The sequence below is a fragment of the Hippocampus bargibanti genome, linkage group LG06 (genome assembly GCF_051943395.1).
Source record: "Hippocampus bargibanti isolate YZ-2025 linkage group LG06, ASM5194339v1, whole genome shotgun sequence".
Classification (NCBI taxonomy): Eukaryota; Metazoa; Chordata; class Actinopteri; order Syngnathiformes; family Syngnathidae; genus Hippocampus; species Hippocampus bargibanti.
Genome location: NC_142739.1, coordinates 30,478,042 through 30,498,952, shown reverse-complemented (window position 1 = coordinate 30,498,952; position 20,911 = coordinate 30,478,042). Strand labels below are relative to the sequence as shown.

General features: G+C 41.7%; 2 protein-coding genes across 2 annotated transcripts in view; both read right to left on the bottom strand.

Moving 5' to 3' along the window:
• The window catches only part of iglon5 (IgLON family member 5), a 76,960-nt gene extending 65,662 nt beyond the window's left edge, over positions 1 to 11,298 (bottom strand). The window contains exon 1 of the mRNA XM_088999527.1: positions 10,894 to 11,298. Coding sequence (XP_088855653.1) covers positions 10,894 to 10,969 — 76 coding nt within the window. The 5' untranslated portion in view covers positions 10,970 to 11,298. The remainder of the gene's footprint in view (positions 1 to 10,893) is intronic.
• Positions 11,299 to 17,829: 6,531 nt separating this feature from the next.
• On the bottom strand, positions 17,830 to 20,447 carry hamp (hepcidin antimicrobial peptide). The gene is made up of 2 exons (XM_088998828.1): positions 20,209 to 20,447; positions 17,830 to 18,256 (listed from the first exon to the last, which is right to left on the bottom strand). The coding sequence occupies exons 1-2, from the start codon at positions 20,293 to 20,295 to the stop codon at positions 18,077 to 18,079; spliced, it is 267 nt and encodes an 88-aa protein (XP_088854954.1). The 5' UTR covers positions 20,296 to 20,447; the 3' UTR covers positions 17,830 to 18,076.
• Positions 20,448 to 20,911: the final 464 nt, after the last annotated feature.

The following is a 20,911-nucleotide window of genomic DNA, read 5'->3' as shown; positions in this document are numbered from 1 at the left end:
AATCCATTTCATTTATAAGCGCCTTTCAAAACTCTCAAGGTCACTTTACAGTCGTAGGATAAGATTTTCGGAGATAGCGAATAGATAGCCAGCTAGACAGTCATAAAGCTAATAAATAGCCAGCTACATAGCTACCTAGCCAGACAGCTAATAGATAGCAAATGGAGAGCAAATGGATAGCCAGCTATGTAGCTAGCTAGATAGAAAATGGATAGCAAATAGATAGCGAGCCAGGTAGCTAGCTAATAGATAGAAACTAGATAGTAAATGGATAGCAAATAGTGTCCTTGCTGCTAAAGCTTCTACTGTCCGTTGAGCTAATCAAGGCTAAAAATGTGAAAATGATACTCATTTGAATTGCGGCTAATTTTACAGCTGCTAATATTCCTGTGTCTTAAAATCAACGCTAAATTTACAAATGCTACTCTGCTGGGTGCAAATGTTCATGCTAATAGCACAAAAGTTATTCTCGTGTTTCTGGTCCTTTTGCAATGAACCGGTGCGGCTAATGTTGGCGCTAAAGCTTCTATTGTTCATTTAGCTAATTGGGGCTAAACATGTGACAATGGCACTCATCTTAATTGCCGCTAATTTTACCGCTGCTAATGTTCCTGTCTTGTAAAATCAACGCTGCTAAAGTTACAAATGCTCCACTGCGCGGTGCAAATGTTCATGCTAATAGCACAAAAGTTATTCTCGTGTTTCTGGACCTTTTGCAAAGGCTAATCCACGACAAGTTACGTCCCGAAGACCTTCGCGCGCCATCGTACTTTACATAACCAAATTCAAAGTCAATCGTGTTTTTTTGGGCCTTGCGACGTACATTATTGAACCGTCAGCGAAAAGAGGGCGTACTAGCGTAGCTTTTCCCTGACATTAAGCAGCTAATTGCCCCGAGCTGACACCTTCATTATTCCTCAACGGCGCTGAAGGCCCAATAAAAGGTCATACGGACGCATCCTCCCGGATGAGGGCGGGGCGGACGCCGCGCCGCTTTGCGTTGCTTTGCTAGGACGCCGGGCTAAAGCCTTTTATTTAGCGTCATCGCTAAAACGTATCCAGCGTGCAAACTGATGCTTTTTTTGTACTTGTAGCGATTGGCGTCAAAGCGCTAATAGAATTGAAATCACTGGAAAGAGCGATGTGTGGGTTTTTTTCCCGCGCTATCCGACCCGGGATCTAATTAGCGAAAAGCGAGCCAAACAATAGCACGGCGCGAGTTTGCTCTCAAAGCCAATTAAAACAACTCGCGCAAGCTAGCGCAATCGTTTCACAATCTGGATGTGAGGTGAGTGTTTTGTTTTGCTTTGTTTGAAATCACTCATTTTGTGCAAAAATGTGTCCACTCCATTGACAGGGAATAAAAAAAATAGTCATAAAATAAAAGCTGACATAATGCTAAAGCTTACAGAAAAAGAAACAAAATTCATAGCCGCGTTAGTGTAGATGAATCATGAATTTGACAACAATCCCAAAATCATCATTTACAGAAATCAGAAATCAGAAAACCTTTATTCGTGCCACATTTGGGAAATTTGCAAATAACCGAGATAAGATAGCTAATGAGATAAACTGTCTTACTAAGTAGCTAGCTATGGAGATAAGCAATCTTCAAGTCAAAGTCAGCTTTATTGTCAAATATGCTAATATCTTGCTAACTAGCTATCTAGCTATGCGAGATAAACTATCCCTCTATACATCTAACTAGCCAGAAATATGGAAAATATGAAATATGACGTAGAGCGCCATTCCCGGATTTGTTCCGGTTTTGGTTTTTCATGCTAGGATGCCGATAAAGCGCTGGCCAGACCTCTGGCTATGTTTTTTCTCTTCCACAAGGGGGCAGTATTTTCCTTTTTTTTCCATGTTAGCGCTTTGTTCCAGCTTCAGCTGTTATTAAATTGTGTATAAACCAATATGGATGTATTGCATTGTATTTTGGACAGCCGCCCTCATTTCAAGATCAAATGACTCCAGATCCATATCATTTAGGAATTAACTTTTTTTTTAATTAAAAAAAGAGAGTCTAAGGTTTCTTATGCTGCATTGAATGCATTTTATGTCGTTCTAAAACTCAACATTTTGTGGGTGACAATGACAAAAACCCGCTTGACATCTCTTGTCTTCACAGTATGGATGGGGAGTGGGGGGGGGGGGGGAGTAGCTAGCGCAACACGTGCTAATGTCATTTTTTTTCAATCCGCCTTGACTCCAGCGAGGCATCGGGGAAAATGAAGAAAAAAAAGGCCGTGAAAACAGATCGATACATATTTCAACAGCTTCTGGCAAAGCCAAGAGAGACGTCACCCAGAAAGAAGGAAGGAAAGGGGGAAGAGTAATTGTGTTGCGCACGCTCGTCGTTGTGAGCGCGAAGGGGAAGACGGCGGCGTAATTGCGAGCGGGTGGCGACGGCGCTTTAACGAGCGCCGCATAGCAAACATGCTAGGAGGCTGCGGCGCTCGCTGCCAAGTTCCCGGAATGATCTGGAGCAGACGTTCTTAACCTTCTTCTCAGAAGTTACGCAACCCACGCAGTTCACGTGCGCACTTCACTCAACTCGACAGGAGTGAAACATGAACAAAATATGGATATACGGATTTATTATTTAAAGGACAACAGACGTCACTTTTTTGTTTCTTAACTGACATCAGAAAAACGTTTTATAGCATCTAAAATAGCCAAAACACGCAGGCTGATATTTTGAGTCAAATGCAAAACACCAAGAAAAATGACTTAAGGTGTCTTAAAAGTACTTCAATTTGAAACCGGAAGTGGCCAGAAAGCCCCGCCCACAATTCGTGACGTCACGCCAATACGTCTTGCATTGCTGGAGAATCAAAACAATGGCTTCAGATTCGGGGAATATGCTTTCTTGTTACACCTCCAGTTATGAATATGATTCAAATAGTTCTGAAGAGGAAAGCATGCATGTTTGCAATCGATGAAATAATTTATTCCGTGCCATTTTGAGGCAACATTGGGGGGGGCACAAAATGGCGACCTCCTGTGGCCACCTCCGTTTCCACAGGCTGATAAATTCCTTATATGGAGCTTGGACACCCTCTTCTGGCGGCTTTTGGGTGCAACACAAGGTTTTCAGACCAAACAATACAGCAAACCAAACAATTTCGGTCAGGGGGCGTTCCTTTAGTGACGTCACGTACGGATTTGTCACCAACTCAAAAACAAGACTTCCTGAATATTCAGCACGAGTCTTAAAACTTAAAATCTAGCTATATGCGGTGAAATCTTATTAAAATACGCTAAGTAGAAGTCATTTGAAGCCATTTTACAAATGGTGGACACAACTTGTCTGGAGACGTCGGTTGTCCTTTAAGTATTTCTTTATTTTGGGGAACCAGTGATGGTGCGGGTCCTCGATGTATATTCCTGATCAGTACATAAATACTTGGTTGTAAAATAAAAAAAAAAAAACCAATATACATCTTTCTCTTTCTGGAAAATGTGAATGGATTGATGATTGAGGATCACGTGTCCAACATTCTGGAACACATTTTTGCATTCCGGAAACTGTCCGGCGCATTTTTGTTGACTTTTCTTGTCCATTCGGCTAATTGTTTGTAGCATTCCGCGCACGGTCGAGTCCATTCCTTTTCAAAATGGCTTCCACAAAACTATTTGGTCTTTTCCGCGCGAGACAATTAGAGCGCGCTAAGGGAACGGACGCCTCGCCGTTTGATGGATGGAGAGCAAAAGGGCGGAGCAGAAGCCAGACGCCGTATGCCTCGCTAACGAGCAAACATGCTATGAAGAGGCTCAGGCACTCTTTGACACTTCACCATCGCGCCTGTAAGAATCCCATGCACGTTTTTTTCCCCGATTTCCTGTTAGCTGTTGAGGGTACTCGGCGATAAGGAGTGCGGGACTGACAAAAAATAAAAACAATGTCAGAAGATTATTGTTGGGGCTGCCATGTCATAAAATACAAGATGAACTAATGCTAAAGCTAAAAAAAAAAATTATCATATACGTCTGTGTATGCGGTCCATCGATGAAAAGGTTTCTTCAGCCGTCATCTGGACTTCTTTGAAGGTGTCTGACGTTATCCAAGAGGCTTCTTCAGAGAACTAAAGTCTTACTGGTAGTTTCGGCCATATATATATATATATATGTAATATGTGATAATAATAATAATAATAATAATAATAATACATTTCTAAGCGCCTTTCAAAACTCTCAAGGTCACTTTTCAGTCACAGGACCAGTTTTTCTGTGGGTGAGAAGCGGCAGCCATACGCGCCAGCTTTCACACAACCCAGAAGTAACACAAATACATAGAACGCTAGCTAGCTAATAGATAGCTAATAGATAGCCGGCTGGACAGCTAGCTATATAACTAATAGATAGCCGGCCAGATAGCTAGCTAGCCAGCCAGTTAGCAATAAGTCAGCAAATGTGAAACACAGAATGGCTCAATAAATTACTGTTATGTGTGTACAAAATGTCCGCCAATGTTGAATACAAAATGTCCGCCAAGGTAACCCCCCCCCCCCGCCCTCTTCCATTTTTAACACACCAAATTCGCCAAAATGTTTGGACACTCCCGATCTTGAAGAATGAGCGTAATCCTTTCGAGATCCCGCATTATGCTAGCCGGCGCCCACATTGAATTCGACAGTTAGCATCGCGCGCTAGTCAATAAGCACTCTGGCTTTCACAGGCCAACTAAAACAAAGTGAGTCATCGCGGCAGCACTCACAAGTGCAAAGAGGCTCACTCTGAGATAAAAGATGGAAAAACGCCGCCCCAGAACACAAAAGCGACGGCACGGCCCGCATTAGCACCTAAGCCTCCGCCATTGATTTTGCCGGCGACTTCCGTGTCGGCTGGTAATGAGTACAGCGAGGGAAGCGGGACCCTCATCCCCGGCGGCTCCCCGAGGATCTCCATTGCTTTCCTCTCGCCGTCATCGACAACAAAAAAAAGGTGTTAGCGGAGTATCATGGCCGCCTGGCCTTTCATAATTGCGATTGGATGAGAGCTATTCATAGCGGCGCTGACATGTTTAGATGCTACACGCTAGGCTTCAAATTGATTTCGCATTCAGGCTTTTTTGTTGTTGTTTTTTTTAGCGGCGCAAGACGAGCTATTAGCAATTTAGCCGTCATAACGGTCCTTGGCGTTCCATTACGCCGCACTCGCTATACTACAACGGTAATTAGAACAGCAAACGAGTGACGGCTTCCACGGTCGTTTATGACGCTAACGGCGAGGAAAAGATGCGGGACGTGGCGCCGTGTACTTTTCGCGCCGACTCAACCGTGCCTGTCGGTCGGCGCGCTGGGCGGGAAGGACGCTAACGTCACATAAGTTTTTTATTGCAGAGTTATTGGTGGCCGGAAAATTAGCCAAACGTGCTAAAGAGTTAGCAAACAAGGCTAAAAGAATTCCGGTTTTAGCCTTGTTGGCTAACTCTTAAGCATTTTCCCCTAATTTGAGCCATTAGCGAGAGACATTTATCTAAAAGCTGATAGCCAGAATGTGCTAGCGCTACATGACATCAACGGCTAACGCAATGTATTAAGCAGTTCAACAATACAAAATCGCCATTTTAGACTATAAAGATGTAGAAAATCACCAGCCACTTAAGAATTTGTTTTAAAATGTAAAAAAAAAAAAAATCGCCATTTTGGGAAAAAAATAGAATATGGTTAAAAAAAATGTAGACACCAAGGGCCAAAAAAAAACAATGATCGCTGATCAGGGGCGACGAAAAGTCTTGGCTCAATATTCATAAGACGTGAAAGCATTCCATTTTCCTGATCCAAATAAAAAAAATGTGCCGACTTGTTTTCTTTGAGTAACATGCCGACTCATTTCATCGCAATCAGCGCTTGAAAATGGAGAAATGTCGCCCGATGGCCACATTGGCTTCGGAAAGGCGTGCCAGGACAGCCACGCCACGCCACATCGCCTTGTCAAACTGTCAACGTGATAAATGAGCTTTCTTATCATTTTTTTTTTCCATCAAGGCTCCCCGTGGATTTGAATTTTAGGTCAAAACGCGGCAGGATTTTTATTTTGTATTTTTTTTACAGCCCTCCTTCCCAAAGGAGACGGGAATCAGCAGATGTCTGAAGCACTGCAGCATAGAAAGCCAAAGAAATGGGACTGAAAAGCAACACCCGGGGGGGTGGGAGGAAGCGGGGTGGCGCTATGGGGGGTGTCGTAGTGGCATGTTGAGCACACTTGGAGGCGGGCTTAATCTCCAACCCTTTCTGCTCTTGACTGGGAATGGTGGCGCGCTAAAAAAATGAAGGCTGAAGAGCTGTTAGCTCTGTATGCTAAGTGCTGCCATCTACAGGCTCAATTTTCATTTTTTTTTTTTTTTCCAAAATGTTGTTTTTCAATTTTTTTTTATTCCAAAAACATTTTAAAAATGTTTCTAAAATTGCAATTTTTGATATTTTGTAACAGTTTCTAAAATGGCGATATTCTACATTAAAAAAAATAATTCTAAAATAGTGATTTTCAACATTTTTTAAGCATTCTAAAATTTCCAATTTTATAATTGCAAAAACAAAAATTAAAAATTGCGATTTTCAAAATTTCTAACATTTTTCAAGAATTGCGATTTTGTACACTGTTTAAATATACAGTATATGAAATGGCGATTATCTACATTTTAAAAGATTTTCTACAAAAGCCGATTTTCTAAATTAAAAACATTTCTAAAATGGTGAATTTCCTTTTTTTTTAATTTTCCAAAATAATTTTTCTAAAATACAGATTTTCAATTTTCAATTTTTGAAATTGCGAAATTTCCTTTTTTTTTTTTAATTGGAAAATGGTGATTTTAAAAATGTTTAACACTTTTATAAAATGGTGTTTTTCAAAATTGTTTAAAAAAAGTCTAAATTGGTGATTATCTACATTTTTGTCAATTCAGATTTTCAATTTTTTTTAAAAAAATGACATTGCAAAATTTTCCATTTAAAAAAATTATCAAATGGTGATTTTCAAAATGTTTAACAATTTTATAAAAGGGTATTTAAAAAAAATTCTAAAATACAGATTTTCAATTTGTTTTAAGAATTTTTGAAATTGCAAAATTTTCAAATAAAAAAATCTAAAATGGTGATTTTCAAAATTGTTAAACAAGTCTAAAATGGTGATGATCTACAATTTTCTAAAATGCACACTGGAGGCGGGCTCAACCTCCAACCGTGACGCTAAAAAAAAAAGAAAGCTGAAAAGCTGTTAGCTCTGCGTGCTAAGTGTTGCCATCTACAGGCTCAATTGTGAACAGCAAATCAGAAATAGTCATTGGACTGAGTTTGTTCAAAATGTTCTAAAATAGCGATTTTTTTTAATTTTCCAAAATGGTGCTTTTCTATTTTTTTTATTCTAAAATGCCAATTTTCACATTTTAAAAATGTTTCTAAAATGGCAATTTTCAACATTTTGTAACATTTTCTAAAATGGCGATTTTCTACATTTAAAAAAAAATCTAAAACAGCGATAATTTTTTTTTTACATTCTAAAATGTAAAAATGTTTCCCTCCCAAAAAAATAATTTTAAAAAATGCTGATTTTTGAAATTTCAAAAAAAAATGACATTGCGATTTTCAAAATGCTGATTTCGTAAATATATGAAATGGCGATTATCTACATAAAAAAAAAAAAATCAAAAAAAAAGTACGACCGCCAAAATTGTGCATGCGTCTGTGTGTGTGTGTGTGTTTGTGTATATATGTGCAGCCACGCCCACCGAGTGGGTGATATTTTCAAGCATCCTGCAGCGCCATCCGTCTGCTCGCCGTCAAGCATGACTGATGCCATAGTTTCAAGCGCATGACGGCAGCCCCTCCCACTCACTCCTGCCCCCAAGAGGCGGGGGTCCCTACTGCAGGTTGTTAACCCCCGCCGTCTTATTGCACCGACGCATCAATTACTGTTATTAAGGGTCAGGGTAATTTATTTATATGGCTGATTTCCCAGCGGGCGGAGGTGGAACTAATTGCGGCAGGTGTGTTGTTTGCGTGCCGTTTTTAGCGGCGCGCGCGTCAAGTCGGATTGCGTGGCGGGGGCGTGAGGATAATTACTCAGCGTGCCGACTACGTCTTGCAAAACTAATAAACGTGGGGACACCCCATCGGATGGAAGAAGGCCTTTAATGGATTCTCAACTTTATTGATCGCTAAGCATGTTAGGAGGCGATGCTAAAGCACTTTGCATTGATGTTAGCATTGTTCTTTTATTTATTGAATTTTTTGATGCACATGGTAGACAGTTACAGTCAAAACTGGGGTTTTCAACCATAATCCGTTCCAGAAAGCTGGTCGCAAACTGAAATATTTGCCATTAAAATCGATGTCATCAATGTCTTTTTTTTAATCGTGATTGAACAATATGAACAAACCCTGCTCACAATGGAAGGCGACATGAGGACAACGTTCGATATGCGGAGATCTCAGCCAAACATGTCTGATTTTTAATATTTAAAAAAAAAAAACCTTTATTCAACCGGACCAATGCGTCAATCACAATGAGAGGCGATACCACGAAATGACATACAAGGAAGTGGAGGGGAGTCGAGTGCTGCATTCAGGTGCGCTCAGTTTGGTCTAAAACCGATTTTCAGTTGTAAACCGAGGCATAAAAAACACAAAATATTTGGTTGCAAACCGATTTTCAGTAGTAAACACAGGCATAAAAAAACGTGGTTTTTGGTCAAAAACAGATTTTCGGTTGTAAACCGAGGCATAAAAAAACTCAAAATATTTTGTCAAAAACTGATTTTTGACTGTAAACCGAGGCATAAAAAAACGTGAAATATTTGGTCGAAAACCGATTTTCTGTTGGAAACTGAGGTATAAAAAAACTCAAAATATTTGGTCCCAACTAGCGGTCCAGGCGAGGCGCATTACTGTCCTTTGAGATATCAAGTGTGCTGATACGGCGCTTTTTAATACGGTAGGCACTCCGGTCGCTAAAATCCACTAGTTATTACAACGTAACAGACCGTTAGCGCAATAAGCTAGCCCCGAACATCAATCAGAATGTGATTTTGTACTCATCAGACACTGCTAGACACACGATCAAAACAAGCACAAAACTGGACTTGACCGCAACTGGTCCGACCTCAACGGCACCCATAATGTGCCGGACCTCAACCGGAACACACTCGCCAGTACCAAGAATGCCTCTGGAACAAGAGCATCGCCAGAATAATACAATAAGTAGTCGCCGGAATGAGCTCAAACACGCGAGACGCTAATCAGGATGCGCAAGACACTCGCCGCGGCGCGCTAGACAACCGCGATGCGCCGTCGCAGGAACGTGCGGAACACAAACGCTGCCCAAATGCATTCCAAAGGGATTTTTTGGGCTTTGTTTGCCAGATGGCCACTTCGGAAACACATTTGAGTGACAGCTGCTGCAGAATCAAGAGAATTACAAGCCGGCAAAACTCCAAACGTAACCACCATCAAACCAATTTGAAAGCTATTGAAACCACTAGTTGACCCTTTCGGGTCCTTTTACTGCAAAACAAGACCAACTATTCAGCTTCCTTCGTTGGCTTAGGGTTTAGGAATAGGGGTTAGGGTTTAGGGGTTAGGGTTAAGGTTGATGTTAAGGTTAATGCTAAGGTTTGGAAAGTTTTTGAATCTTTTGGAAAGTTTTGGAAAGTTTTTTAGGGTTTAGGTTTAGAGTTTAGGGTTAGGGGTTAGAGATTAGGGTTAGGGTTATGGGAGAAGGGTTTAGGAATAGGGGTTCATGTTAGCAGGTAGTATTAAGGTTTATTTTAGGGTTAATGCTAAGGTTTGGAAAGTTTTTGAATCGGGGTTAGGGTTTAGGGTTAGGGTTTAGGGTTATGGGAGAAGGGTTTAGGAATAGGGGTTCATGTTAGCAGGTAGTATTAAGGTTTATTTTAGGGTTAATGCTAAGGTTTGGAAAGTTTTTGAATCTTTTGGAACGTTAGAAAGTTTTGGAAAGTTTGTTAGGATTAGGGTTCGGATTAGGGTTCGGGGTTAGGGTTTAGGGTTAGGGTTTAGGGTTATGGGAGAAGGGTTTAGGGTTTAGGAATACGGGTTCATGTTAGCAGGTAGTATTAAGGTTTATTTTAGGGTTAATGCTAAGGTTTGGAAAGTTTTTGAATCATTTGGAACGTTAGAAAGTTTTGGAAAGTTTGTTAGGATTAGGGTGAGGATTAGGGTTCGGGGTTAGGGTTTAGGGTTAGGGTTTAGGAATAGCGGTTGGTGTTAGTAGTTCGGGTTAAGGTTGATGTTAAGGTCAATGCTAAGGTTTGGAAAGTTTTTGAATCTTTTGGAAAGTTTGTTAGGGTTTAGGGTTTGGGTTTAGGAATAGGATTTAGTGTTAGCAGTTAGGGTTAAGCTTGATGTTAGGGTTAATGCTAAGGTTTGGGAAGTGAGGGTTAGGATTAGGATTAGGATTAGGGTTTAAGGCTAAGGTTTAGTCTTAGGGTTAGGGTTAAGATTGATGTTAGGGTTAATGTGTTTAGGGTTTAGTGGTTAGGGGTTAGGGTTTAGAGTTTAGGGTTTAGGGTTAGGGAATAACATCCTCTGCAGGGGGCATCATCTACGCTCCCCTTCACCCCCAATCGTTTCATCAACTTTGACCTCAAGCGTCCACTTTTATCAGCACACGTCGTCACCCTTTGTCCCGGTTGACCTTGTTGATTCAGAGGTGATGGCGTCAAGTCCACCTTGACGACTACACGGCGCACATCAAGATGGGCGCTCATTCCCGTCACGTTGCCAAAAACGCCCCCCCCCCGCACGCCCCTCCACGCTCTGTTATTTCGGTTCCGAGGAAACATCTTAGCATGCGCCGCGCGTCGCACTCCGTCTTCGTGTTCCTCGCGGACGAATTACGCACACACCCGCGCGGAAAAACGCATCAAGTTACCTTTGCAGAAGAGGACCAGAAGGAAAGCGGGCAAGGCGTTCCTCAGGAGAGGGCAGCCCATGACGGGAGTTGCCATCCTTTTCACCGATGCGCTCCGTTCCGCGAGGTGATGGCGTGACGAGTCCAGCGTCTTCAGGGACTCCGCTGGCGGTTTATCACCCTTGAAAAACGTCAGCCGAGAGGGAAGGTGGAAAAAAATGGAAACAAGGAAAAAAATATTCCACAAAGGGAGTCGGTAGGGCGGAGGGGGGACGCCTGGAGGATTCTCCGTGGACCAAAGTTAGCGTGTCGGAACGCGGCTGGCGAGTCCTCGTGTGCGTTGGTATGCAGCGCCTCGTCCCCTCAAAACCCCCGCAGAAGAGCCAGGCGGGCAAGCGCGCTACCGGGAGCATCGGCGTCTCGAGCGGCGGGGCTCGTCCAATGGGGGGGTGAGGGGGTGGGGCTTGGAGATGGTAGAGGAGGAGCCCGACTGGCCAATCGGGGGCGTGCGCGGGTCCGGAGAGGGGGGCTAATGCCGTGTGATTGATGGGCGAGCGAGGGGCGCTGCGGTACTAACACATCACAAGGGGAGGCGGGGAAGGGGGATTCAGGTGGGCTCAGGTGGGCTCGCTTTCTGACGAAGCCCAAAGTAAACAATGGACGCCTTACTTCCTTATATTTCAGGCAAAAAAATGCACGTACGTGTATACACATATGTATACACATATATATATACACACATACATACATATACACACATACATACACATTTACACGCATACACACACACATGTGTATATACACACATATACATATATATATGTATATATATATATATATATATATACACACATACATACACATTTACATATACACACATACACGCACACACACACAAATGTGTATATATATATATATATATATATATATATATATACACACACACACTTCGAACAACATGTACAGTTTCAAAACAGTATCAACAAACAGTATCATATCAGTAGTCAAAGGTGCGTTTTCTTTATCCTCTGCAAAGATCAACACTCAACTGTTTGCCTTCCTGTAGTTGTGTTATACTTATTATTATTATTATCATCATCAATTCCTTTTGTCTTGTAGCTTCACAAACTCCGACAAAAGAATTTGGCCAACAAATACAAAAGCCCAAGAAGAAAGAAGTCATTTTGAATGTAAACAGGATGTTTTAGCGTCCATTGATGAAAAGAGATTGTCTCCCATCTGCTGTCCCACGTCAATCCGCTTCAATTCCAAGCCGCGACAAATGGCTCACTGGCCCAAAATAAATAAATACTTAAATCAAAATCCTCATCTGCCTCCAGGTTGAATTTCCAGAAGATGGCCCACAAATAATCAGCGGGTAGCGATGATGGAAGCCCCTCCCCCTCACCCATCACCCCCCCCCCCCGGTCGACTAATTAAAAAAAAAAAAAAAAATCTTAATGATAGCACGTCGCTAGGCGTCCCGGCGCAATTTATCATGCACGCGCGCCATCGATCTGTTGGCAAACGAGCCGTGAAGAAGCAGAACTTTTCTGTCGTGGGCGAAACTTGGAGGCTTGCTTATTATCCGGGAGTGCTGTCGCACGCATTGCCGACGCTCGCCGCGACGTACTTTAGCCGCTCGTCGATCAATGAGGAATTATGGAAGCTGTATTGAGCATCTTTTTCAAATGAACGAAACATGCATCGGCGGCCCGCTAGTCGAGTGGTTAGCATGCTGACTTGACAGTGCATAGGTCGCGAGTTCAAGACCCGGGCCCATGTGGGTTTTATGCAGGTATTCCGGTTTCCTCCCACGTTCCAAAAAACATGCAAGACAGGCTGAAAAAGGTCACTTTACAGTCACGGGGTCTGTTTTTCTGTGGGTGAGCAACGGCAGCCACACGCGCCAGCGTTCACTCGACCCGGAAATAATTCAAATAGATAGAAAGCTATCGAGCTAGGTAGCCAATTGATAGCCAACAGATAGCTAGCTAGATAGCCAGCCAGATAGATAGTGAATAGATAGCTAGCTAGATAGCCAACCAGATCGCTTGCTAGCCAGCCAGCTAGATAGCTAGCTAGCTAGCCAGTCAAAGCGAATAGATAGCAAAGAATTAGCAAATGATACTACTACTACTACTATAATAATAATAATAATAATAATAATAATAATAATAATAATAATGCAAGCGACTGCAACCCCAAACTAGCTGCAAACAATTTGTAAGTAAAATATACGCAACAGCGTTGGGGTCGATTGAATCACACGAATGTTTTTGGTGCGCCAAAATCACATTCTGGTGTTCGAAAGCTTCTTTGAGGGTACACGGCGGCACATCATGTTGCCACGTGAGGACAAAAGAAACACGTTGGCGGCGGCGACGTGTCCGTAGCATGTAAGCTCGCGCGCTTGCTAATCCAGTGCCTATCAGGACGCGTCGTCTAAAGAGCACAAAGACGACACGGCGACAGAGAAAATTGCTTGTGTTGCCTAAACAATGGAGGCCGCCACCTCCGCCGCCTCGGAACTGCGCTACTCAAAGCATCTTTTATCTCCTTCTTTAGACGCCACAATGCACATTTGGGACCTTTATTTTCTTTTTTTGCGGCGGCGGGGCGGTGGTTGTGGCCTGTTGAGGATCTCGAGAGATGCTAATGAAAGGGATTAGCATGTGCTCATTAGCATTATTATTATTGTGCCAACAGAGAGACAAATTCAACTTGGATGTATATTCTACTTCAAAAATAGTTGAAAAAAGATTCAGGATGCCATTTTTAGAGTCATTAAAGGGGAAGGGGAAAAAAGCATTGCCAGAGGCCATGGCCAGCACTTTATCGTCACCCTCGTAAGTAAAAAAAAAACGAATAAATTGGAGAATGGCGCTCTACGTCAGATTTTCAATTCCCGGAAACATTTGTGAATGGCAGTGAAGGAGTCAATGAATAAAATAATTTTCAAGATTGATGTAAAAAATAATGACTGTTATTGTGGTTTGCATGTGAAAATTTGAAATCTTGGTTCGGACGTTAGAAAGCATCATGAAATTTCACACATTTGATTTGCATTTGTGGGCCGAATAAAATGATGTAGCGGGCCAGATTTGGCCCCCGGGCCGCAAGTTGGACACCAGCAGTTGGTGTGGTATTATGTTGAAAAAAAATTACACAAAAAGTGGGAAAAAAACGTAAAAAACATGAAGATATTTTTTAGATTACTTGTAAAGACCTATTTTTAAATATTGCGCAACATGAATTCTGAAATGTGGAATTATTTTCATGAACCCGACGGATTGCACCATTATTCAAAAATAACTTTCTTGTAAAATTAGGAATACATTCTCATAATGTACTTTTATCAATTTATTTTAATATTTTCTTCATATCATGATTACTGTAATTTTTTATATATGAAGAATATATTTTTATGTTAAATAATATTTTTAATACATTAAATAACATATTGGTAATTGGACACCTGTGCATTAGGCTAACCCTAACCACGACTTAGCAACCTGATGCTAACGTGAAGATCGCACGGAATGCTTTCTCGGCCGGGTGTGTTTTTTTTGCCATTTCACAAAACATTTGTGGCCCTCTTTTGTCTTATTTTGAAAGGACAGGGTATGATTGCGCAATCGCTGGAATAGGAATTAACATATAGTTGAGAAGCTCCACCCACAATATCCAAATTCCCAGTCTGAGTCTGGAGACCAGTCACGTGGTCATTAACCCCGCCCACCAACACCCCGCAAGCCCCTCCCCCTCACCTGTTGAATGTGCTCCAGCTGTTGCAATGACGACGTTTGGCCCGTTGAAGGCACATGCGGGGGCGGGGCCTGTAAAAGGTCAAAGGGGAAATTAACAGTGTCAGCATACGCATTTTGATAGGTCAGGGGGGGGCGAAAAAAAGGCTGCTTGACAATCACGTCCCATGAAAAGACTCCATTGGGTGTTCGAACACTAAAAACAAGCGCACCCACAATGTGAAAGTAGCAAATATGAATAAAGATTACCAAAAAAAGAGATTTGACGAAAGTTAAGGATTGGAGAAAGAGAAGTCGTCGATGTGAGGCCAGGGAGGATAAAACAAACGCTCCAAAAATAACGACAATCAAAGGCAAACGTATCAAACAAAAAAACACGGACGGAGATAAAATACAACAAACCTGAGCCAAAAATACGACAGGCGCATGGGAAGCAATCCATCACGATCAATCAAAAATGTAAAAATAATAAATAATAAATGAAGAAAGAGCTCCTTTGCATATTAAAATGGCGAGCAAAGAGCATCACAGCTAAATTCTGCCATCTTGAAAGTTCCCGATTGCAACTGGTCGCAGGTGTGCTGCGGGAAGCCCCGCCCACCATCGCTCAAACAGGAAGTTGATCATTCACATGTTCACATTTTTAAATTGGTGCCATTGTCAAATCCGGTTTCTTTCAAATCAAGCCCCTCCCCCTTTTTATTTTGCTGGTGGGCACCGTAGCCAGCCATGAATTTGACAGCTAGGCCTTCAGTAGTGCTATGTCTGAATCAATCCAAAGCCTTCATAACTGTTTGATGATGATACAATCTTGACTGCAGTTACAGCTGCGACTCATATCGACTAACTGGCTAGGTGGTTTTCGGTCTATTTAGCTTTCTATTAGCTATATAGCTATCTAGGTGGCTAGCTATCTAATTTAAAACTCTCAAGGTCACTTTACAGTCACAGGATGAGTTTTTCCGTGGGTGAGCAGCGGCAGCCACACGCGCCAGCGTTCACTCAACCCGGAAGTAACTCAAATAGATAGAAAGCTAGCCAACTACCTAGTAGATAGCCAATAGATAGCTAACAGATAGTCAGTTGTACACCTTTTGAAGAATATTGTATGTTTTTTTAATTAAATATTGACATTGTCAAAAGAAAAGAGACAAAAAGGACACTCGGGTGGCTTAAAAGCGGGAAGATGAGCAATTTTTGTCTTTTTTTGGCGAAGTGAAGGGCGTGAAATGAAGAGAGGCGAGTTGGGGGGTTGCTGGTGCGGATCCCTGCAATGAAAGTGCCACCGGGTTAGCGTGCTAAAAAGAAGAGAGAGACGGACGGACGGTCAAGGCCCATTAAGTCGCCATGGCGCCCGTCGTCCTCGCTAATGGCAAGAAAGTTTTTGTCCAACACCATCAGGAAGTCGTCCGCCGGCGAATATCGACACGGAGCGACCATTCCGTTGTCGTTTCCTTGGAAACGGGAATGACGTTGGGTTTGTTCTCGGGTTCTGTTATACAAGAATAGTTTTTGATTTTTTTTAGCTTACGAGATTTGAGTTATTTGTATTTTTTTCTGGTCTTAATTGGACAAATGCTTGATCATAATAATAATAATAATAATAATAATAATAATACATTTCATTTATAAATGCCTTTCAAAACTCTCAGGGTCCCTTTTCAGTCACAGGATCAGTTTTTTCTGTGGGTGAGCAGCGGCAGCCACACGCCCCAACGTTCACTCAACCTGGAAGTAACTGAAATAGATAGAAAGCTAGCTAGCTTGCCAATCGATAGCCAACAGATATCTGGCTAGACAGCCAGCCAGTTAGATAGCCAGTCAGCTAGACAGTGGATAGCTAGCCACATAGCTAATAGATAGCAAATAGCGAGGAATAATTACTTGGGTGCTAATAAAGCGCTGGTCAGACTTCTGCCAATGTTTTTCAGTTCACAAGAGTCAGTTCCATGTCATTGTTGTGCGTTCTTTCATCAGCAAAATGTCCGTCCCGCATTTCATTCCGGTGCCACACGTGGAAAATTTTCTTCCCCTGCGGGTGAAGGAGGGGGTTGGGGTGATGTGAGTGACTTATTGAAGCGCTTTCACAACAACGTGTGGCTCAAACGCAGCCGCGCTGCATTAGCGACATGCGCTCGCTCAACCGTTGTGGCGCTGAACTTTGAACCTGTCAATCAATACGTCCGCTTTGGATCGATAAAACATCTGGACTGTTTGGTGGGTTTTTTTGTAGATCTAATTTGCCATTATACTTTATTATTCCCATTTTAGTGCTTTTAACTCATTCACTGCTATTCACAAATTTATTCAGGAAATGAAAATATAATAATAATAATAATAATAATAATAATACATTTTATTTCTAAGCGCCTTTCAAAATTCTCAAGGTCACTTTACAGTCACAGGATACGTTTTTCTATGGGTGAGCAGCGGCAGCCACACGTGCCAGTGTTCACTTAACCCGGAAGTAACTCAAATAGATAGGAAGTTTAGCTAGCTAATAGATAGAAAGCCAGATAGCTATACAGCTAATAGATAGCTTAGATAGGCAGACAGCTAGATGGCTAGCTATCCAGCTAGATATCTAATAGATAGCAAATAGCTAGCTAGGTAGCTAGCCAGATAGCTAGCTCGATAGATAGATATATAGCGAGTTAGCGAGATACATAAAAAGAAATGAGGAGATGAAAAAAATAAGAATAAAGTTAAGAGAAAAGACAAAAAAGCTAATGCGATGAAAGAAAGTTGAGCCAAAGAGCGAAAGAAAAAAAATCCCAAATTTGTTCGTTTTTTTTTCTTTTTTTTCATGCTTGGGTGCCGATAAAGCGCTGGCCATGGCATCTGGCTATGTTTTTTTCTTTTCCACAAGGGGGTACCATTTCTCTTTTTTTCCATGTTAGCGCTTTGTTCCGGCTTGAGTCGATACTAGAGCAAATGGGGCAATCAGGCCAGTCGTAGACCCTATACTCAGGCAGGACAATAGAAGTAATGAGTATAGCCGCAGGGAGTAGTCCTCTGCTCCCCCAACCTGACCTATCATAGCAGTGTCTGGCACTGGGATAAATATATAGGGCCAAAACTACCAGCAAATGTTAGTTTTCTGACGAAGCCTCTTGGATAAGAAGCGAAACGTCCGACACCTTCAAAGAAGTACAGATGACGACTGAAGAAACCTTCTCAAGGATATACATAAAGAAGCAAATCCATTCGAATGGATGTATTTATTTAACAATTCACAATACAAGTTGGGATTAAAAATAAAAAAAAGTTGACTAAACAGTTGAGACTCTTCCAAAAATGACAATAAATACCACCAGGCCACATTGGACGCCGGTTTGTTGATCACGTGTGACCAAAATTAAAATTGGGAACCAGCTCAGTGAGGAATAAATTAGGGTGCTCGTATGTTGGGTGGGAGGGGCTTCCTTCTTGACTTTTCAGTACTTGCAACAGAAGCCGCAGCCCTTGTACGAACGGCAACAGTTGCAGCACCAGCGGCACAGCGACAGGTTGCTTTGCCGCTTGTGTCGCGCGTGATACGGCGTCCAAAGTTCCACGTCCGGTAGTCCCGCAACCGGAGCGGCAGCGCCTTTCGCCTCCTCCGTTTGCGGTTGCGCCTGTCAACATAAACAATATGGCCGTTAGAAAACATTTTGGAAGTGTTGGGCGTGAAAGTCTTGCGAGGAGTCGCCATCTTGGATGTGGCCATACATACATACATACATACTGTACATCCATATTGCTTTCAATAATAATAATAATAATTTCATTCATGAGCGCCTTTCTGTGGGTAGGCAGCGGCAGTCACACGGGCCAGCATACACTCAACATGGAAGTAACTCAGATAGAAAGCTATCTAGCTAGCTATTCAATCGATAGCCAACAGATACCTATCTAGATAGCCAGCCAGCTCGATAGTGAATAGATAGCTGGCTAGCTCGATCTAGCTAGCCAGCCAGAGCTATAACGCTTTAACAACAGCTGAAGCTGTAACAAAGCGCTAACATGGACAAAAGGGAAATGCTTCCTGCTCGTGGAAGGGAAAAAAATTGCCAGAGCGCTGACCAGCGCTTTATCGGCACCCAAGCATGAAAAAACAAAACCCGAATAAATTGAGGAATGTCAGCAAATGACTTATTGTGGTTTATTTGGGACAATTTGACATTTTCGTTTGAACGTTAGCAAGCATGATGGAATTTCCCAAGTTTGATTCACTTTTGCGGACCGAATGAAATGATGTGGTGGGCCAGATTTGGCCCCCGGGTCTTGACTTTGAAATAACATTGAATGGACATTGAAAATTGAAATTTAATTTTCTTTTTAGGTCACTTTTTTTCAACACGTTTTTGTAACACTTGAACAGAAGTAATTTTGTTGATTTTCGCCATTTTAGAAAATTATTTTATTTTTGAAAATCGCCAATTTTGTTTTAATTAGAAAATTGCCATTTTATAAATTTTTTTAAAAATTTTCAAATCGCCATTTTAGAAAATGTTTTAAAATGTATAAAAATCACCATTTTATACAATGTAATATTTTTTGAAAATCACCATTTTAGAATTGTTTTTTTAATTAGAAAATTGTCGTTTTATAATTTTTTTTTCTTTAAATGTGAAAATTGTCAAAATGTTAAAATTGCCATTTTAGAAAATGTTTTAAAACGTATAATCACCATTTTATACAATGTATTTTCTTTGGAAAATTGCCATTTAAGAATAAGTTGTATACAATTGTATACAATTTTTAAAAATGTGAAAATTGTCAAAAAGTGAAAATCGCCATTTTAGAAATTGTTTTAAAATGTATAAAAATCAACATTTTATACAATTTAATTTTTTGGGGGAAAGTCGCCATTTTAGATTTTTTTTAATTAGAAATGTAAAAAATTTGCTTTAATTTGTAAAATGTAAAAAAAAATGTGAGCATTGCCAAAATGTGAAAATCGTCATTTTAGAAATTGTTTTAAAATGTAGAAAATCACAATTTTAGACAATTTAAGAAAGTTTTTAAAATAACCATTTTAGAATAAAAAAAAGAAATAGAAAATCCCCTTTTTAGATAATTCTTTTAAAATGTGAAAATTGCCAAGTCGTGAAAATCGCCAAAATGTCAAAATCAAAATTTAGAAATCATTTTCAATGTGAAATAAAAAGAAAAATTGGCGTACTCATTCAGTCAAATGACCCTTTTTTCTAATTTGCTGTTCCTGTAGATGGCAGCACTTAGCACACTCAGCTAACAACGCTAATGCCCAACGTCTTCATCCAACATGCAGGCCAGTCATTATTGATTTTATGACCTCAGCTGCGGGCCAAATGACAATTGACCATGCGCCGCATTTGGCCCCCGGGCCGCACTTTGGACACACCTGCTTTTACGCCTTTTTTTGATGCTTTGTCATCTGGAATTTTGGAGAGCCGCATTCATGACGCACTCGTGAAACGAGAACAGACAAGGACGATTCCCCCCCCCCCCCCTCTGCGTTCACGCCACGTTTTTATGCATATTCGACATTCCTGGAAAAATCCGTCAGTCAAGAACGGCGGGTTAAAAAAGTGGATCGTCATACCTGGTCGAAGGGGAGCGCCGAGCTCTCCGAGGCGCAAATAAAGGCGAGCACGAGTGTCACTGCAACTGCAATGCTGAATGCCTTCATTTTGGGACGAGGTCGCTCGCTTTCTTGTTTTGTTTGTTTTTTTTAAACGGCGCAGAAAATCCTCAAGAAGCCGACGGTCGTCTCTGTCATGGAGTCTCGACCACAACTGTCCGCTGATGATGGCACGACGCTTGCTGCCTCGCTGTGCCGCTGTGAGTGCACGCTGACCGCTATTTATACATATGGGGAGGTGTCGGAGGTGGCCTCACCGCCCCCCCACCGGGTGGCCTGACTGGCCTCTTTCTCGGCAAGAGTTATCTAACCTCCACATGGGGAAGTTCTGACCTCTTTGCTTCTACAGGAAAAGCTGAAAGTAGACGGGAAAGGGGGGGGGGTACAAGTGGTTAGCATCTTAGCATGTTAGCATGTCCGCCTCACGATTTTGAGGTTCAGGGTTTCAATTTTGGTGTGAATGGAAAGTCAATGGTTGCTTGGTCGATTGTGCCCTGAAATCGTTTGGCTTCAGTTGACCTTTGACCTGATTATGAAAAAAATTACAAATACAGTGATACCTTGGCTTCCGAACTTAATTGGTTCACAGACAGAGTGTGTAAGGCGAAAAGTGTGTATCCCAAACACTAATTTCCCATAGGAAGCCATTAAAATGAGAATAATC